Source organism: Podarcis vaucheri (genome assembly GCF_965113315.1).
Source record: "Podarcis vaucheri genome assembly, chromosome: 13".
NCBI lineage: Eukaryota > Metazoa > Chordata > Lepidosauria > Squamata > Lacertidae > Podarcis > Podarcis vaucheri.
The window spans coordinates 42,886,993-42,891,369 of record NC_138751.1 but is presented as its reverse complement, the minus strand read 5'-3'; the positions used below and the strand labels follow the sequence as shown (position 1 = coordinate 42,891,369).

Below are 4,377 nucleotides of genomic sequence, written 5' to 3'. Positions count from 1 at the left end.
CCCTCTACTTTAATCTGCTGCAACTCACATAGATCTTCTACAGAGGAAGCAGCAGCAACAACAACATGAAGAAGAGCCGAGGCTGCCAAGTCTTTAACCACTAGTCCACACAGCCTTCCCAGGCCTCCTATTACATCATTTGATCTAACGGGAGAGCTGGCGTTGTCCCTTTAATACGGAACTCGTTTCCGACTTCGGTTTGTTTACAACTCCCTCCACACGGCTCAGTCACCGTCATAGGTTAACGCAGCGTGTGTTTCTTTAAACAATGAAGTGTCCTTCCGCCAGCAGGAGCTTCCTACCAACCTCTCTCATCCAGATCCTTTTCGCCACCCAATGACATCTCTTCTCTTTCCAAATACTCGACCTGTTACTGAAATTCCGCGGTCTTAAGTCGCTGAGCTGTTACGGAATCTTCTGAATCTTCAAAAATAGCCTCGAACTACTTTTTGGGCAGTACCATTTTTTTTCCTGCGGGGAGAATCATCAATCTTTTTTCCACCACCCCCATTACGAAAGATAAATATTATAAGGTGACATTCCTCTTAATATGTGATCCGTGAGGACCATTTGAAGCTGTTCGGCCCCCGGGGGAGATTTTAACCCCCGCGTAAACTGATGGTATATTCCATTTCCCACCGCCTCCACCGCCTCCTACTATCCACCTCTAATTGGCTAAGCCACGAATGAAAGGCGTCCAGTATAGCCATTCATGCCTTAGTTGTTTAGGAGTCCTATCAGAGAGCGTCTCGTTCTTCGTCCAACCCTACCCAATGGTTGATTGGCTGACGAACGCCGTCACGCCGCAGTTCTGGGAATCGTAGTCGTTGTGGCTAGAGCGAACTGTGCAATCGATCGGAAAGGGAAACCACAAATCCCGAGATACCTTGGGACAAGGGATCTGAGAGGCGGCTGCGCACTCCGACGTGGGGGCTGGCTCGTTTATATAAGGCGAGGCGGCGAGCGGGGAGTAGCAGTTGAGAGCAGAAGGCGCTCGAGTGAGGGAGGAAAGAGGCCTGGGGAGGGGCGGGGCCAACTGCGAGGGGGTGGGTGTTCGAACGTTGGGTGTGCGTGGAGAAGTTAACCCCTTCCCGGCTGACTTCGCAATTTGCTGTCTAAGGTGGAGCTCTCTTTTAACCCTTTCGATGCCGTGCTGGGATAGTTTTTTTAATTGTTGAAAGCTTGGGCCGGATTTTCTTCTTCTCCTCGAGCTGATTACTTGGATCTGAACTGGTGAGAGGAAGGAATAACACTTGGCATCGGGACAGCTCTTAACTCCTGCGGTGCTGGAACTGGATCCCCTTTAACCCGTAAGTGCCTGGATTGAGACAGTTTAACTCTTCGTTGCCTGCAGCTTAACCCCTCAAATTGCCTTTTTAATCTCTAGGATTTTGTTTACCACCACCCCCAACTTATTATTATCGTTTGCAAGTTGCTCTCAAGGGGGCATAGTTATTCTTGTTGCCTTGGGTCCTGTGCTAACTCATATATCTCTCCATCCCCAACTTTTGTGTTTCCAGATGTGCAGAGTTGCCATGCAGCTGTTGATGTGAAGAGACAGGGTGTTAGCTGGTGGGGAGAGCTGGTTCTTCTTCAGCCCCTGGCCGACACTTCGAGGGTAATGCAGGCCTAAAGGCCTTCGGACAACAAGACTGCTGCTGATCTCCTTCTGCAAGGGTTAACAGTGGCAACTTGCGAGAACCCGATCTGAAGTGGCCCGTGAGGACTGCAAGGGGTTATAAATGAAGGCCAGCGCGTGAAGGGTGAAGGGCCTTTGTTTCCTGCCAACTTTAAAAGCTGGCCGCCACAACAGCAGGACCTAAAGAGTTAAAGACAGTTGCAGGTTTGAAGGAGGAAGAGGAGGGAGCCAGCCCCTTTGGACTGAGAACAACAGCACCCGAAATCCAAATCTTGGCTTGCCGACAATGGCTGACGCTGCCCTCTCTGCCAGCCAGCAGCAACAACCCAATGGCAAAACTTCTTCCTTCTCCCCCTGCAGGGATGCCAGTAGTGGAGAGGGGCCCTTTTTGGTGTCTCCACCCACCAGCCGAGAAGTGCTCCAAGGAGAAGCGATGGACGGTAGGTGGCAGCCGAGAGAGACCAAGCAGCAGGATGGCAGCCTGATGAGCGGAGGCGAAGAAGCTTGTCTTGATGCAGAACATGCGGTTGGGAGAAGTTTGGGTGCCCCAGAGGGAGCTGTCGGCGGGGAGGTTGAGGACCAGAACTGTGGCGCACCTGTGGACATCCAAAAGCCATGTGATGGAGAGCAGCTCAGCTTGCAGTGCCAAGCCTACGCTGGGCCTGTTGGCCAGAGGTTCAGGCCTCAAGCTGAAGGCGACGAGGAGGAGAAGCTGGTCAAGAAGAAGCACAGGAGACGTCCTTCCAAGAAGAAGAGGCACTGGAAACCTTACTACAAGCTCAGCTGGGAGGAGAAGAAGAAGTTTGATGAGAAGCAGAGCCAACGGGCCTCCAGGCTGCGGGCAGAGATGTTCGCAAAGGGGCAGCCCGTCGCCCCGTACAACACCACGCAGTTCTTGATGGAGGACCACGACCAGGAAGAACCAGACTTGAAGACCGGCCTTTTCCCCAAGAAGACTGCCGCCAAGTCAGACGACACCAGCGAGGAAGACTTCTTCGTGGAGGAGGAAGGCGGTGGCAGCGATGGGATGGGAGGCGACGGCAGCGAGTTTCTCCAGAAGGACTTCTCGGAGACCTACGAGAAGTACCATGTCGAGAGCCTCCAGAACATGAGCAAGCAGGAGTTGATCACAGAGTACCTGGAGCTGGAGAAGTGTCTCTCCAGGATGGAGGAAGAGAACAACCGCCTGCGGATGGAGAACAAGAAATTCTTGGGGGACTCGACGGAAGACCCCCGGGTAAGTCAGCTAGAGGAGGAACTGGGCAGGTTGAGAGCTGAGAACCAAAAACTCTTGAAAGAGAACGAACTCAGCAGACAACAAGAGAAAGCTTTTCCCAAATTGGGAGAGTGATGGAACGGGGGAGATTTTTATTTTCTAAGGACTTGTGGAATGGGACAGAAACCCCCCCAACCCCCCCGAAATCAGAATGCAAGAAGTTATTTCCATTTTGTGGGTGCGTGTGTGTGTGTATGTATATACATATATATATAGATTATGAATATATATATATATATATATATATATGACAATGGACCTTTTCTTTTTTTGGTGATTTAATCAGAATAAATTCAAAACCTCATACTGTTTTTGAAGATAGCTCTAATGTAGTGTGTGCTCTTTCTTTAAATTATGTGTAATCAAAGGGGTCTCTGAGTGGGGTTCTTTTAAAACAAAACAGAACAGAACAATATCCAGCATTCATGTGAGAACTTTTTTTTTTTTTTTGCAAAACTGCATCTGACTTGTTAAAACTATTATTTTGAGTGTCTTCTAAAGGGAAGACTAGTTGTGGGTGGAGGGAGAAGTGACGAGGAGTTGTAAAAGGAAAACACAGTCACATTGTGACAAAAAGATATACAGATTCATGCTAAGAGTTCTAATAAACTGAAGGACATGTCAGCGTAATGATTCTGGTGTGGTTTCTAGAAAAATAATTCAAGATATTCTCCCTAGGTGGAGAATATTGTGAATCATTTTTCCAGGTGACATTTGGATGCCATTATTTAAAGTTTTAATGGGAAATTAATTGGGACAGGCCGCTTTAAGCCATTGTTTTGGCTTCCTAATATAGAAGACACATTAGTTGTTAGATCACCCTTAACTTGTCCTTAGTACCTTACAGTCGTTTCCTTTACCATATGTGCTGTCAAAGCAAACTGTTTCTCGCCTGTTTGGTTGGGTTACTATTGTTCCAATTTTTACAGTTGGAGAAAAGCGGTTTGGGGTAAGGGGAGGTGTGATTTGTCCAAGGCAATACAGAAGAAGTCCAAGATAGCAGGTGGAGCTCAGAACCAAATATTGAATCAAATGTTGGAAGTGTTTATTATTAATATTGTTTATGGAGATACAGCCAACATCCTTCCACTTTAACAGTAGTCATGGCATTACGAGCTGGAAGGAATGACATGTCGCCTTTTTAAAAAGGTCAAATAGCCCATTCTGGGTTAAATGAAAAGCAGAAGATCACGCCTGTTTCTGGGGCCCGAGAGACCATAAGAGAATTTGGGTGTGGTCAGAGACGTTTCATTACAGAAGTGTTTTGATTTGCTTTTCATGCTCAGCCACAAAAGGATTTTCCCCTCGGGCCAGGATTTGTGTGCATGCTCAGTTGTTTGCTTGCACTTGCACATGTAAGTTGGCTCACTTGCTTGAGCCAGCCACACACTGCAGTTAAGCCTATGGACAGTAACTTGATTGCCGGGTGTCCTGTTTGTTCCTCTCTCGCCCGTAGCAAGAG

At 48.1% G+C, this 4,377-nt stretch overlaps 1 protein-coding gene across 2 annotated transcripts; it reads left to right on the top strand.

Annotated features, from left to right (window-relative positions):
- Positions 1 to 972: 972 nt before the first annotated feature.
- Positions 973 to 3,545, top strand: HEXIM1 (HEXIM P-TEFb complex subunit 1). Of its 2 annotated transcripts, none has more exons than XM_082195068.1 (2): positions 973 to 1,310; positions 2,000 to 3,545. In XM_082195068.1, the coding sequence occupies exon 2, from the start codon at positions 2,073 to 2,075 to the stop codon at positions 2,988 to 2,990; it is 918 nt and encodes a 305-aa protein (XP_082051194.1). In that variant the 5' UTR covers positions 973 to 1,310; positions 2,000 to 2,072; the 3' UTR covers positions 2,991 to 3,545. The 2 variants fall into 2 exon arrangements, with proteins under 2 accessions (XP_082051194.1, XP_082051193.1); XM_082195067.1 differs by having other exon boundaries at positions 974 to 1,310; positions 1,521 to 3,545.
- Positions 3,546 to 4,377: the final 832 nt, after the last annotated feature.

What these genes read in the sequence shown, in the direction of transcription:
- HEXIM1 (XM_082195067.1), top strand. Translation starts at nt 1,926, where the DNA reads ATGGCTGACGCTGCCCTCTCTGCCAGCCAGCAGCAACAACCCAATGGC.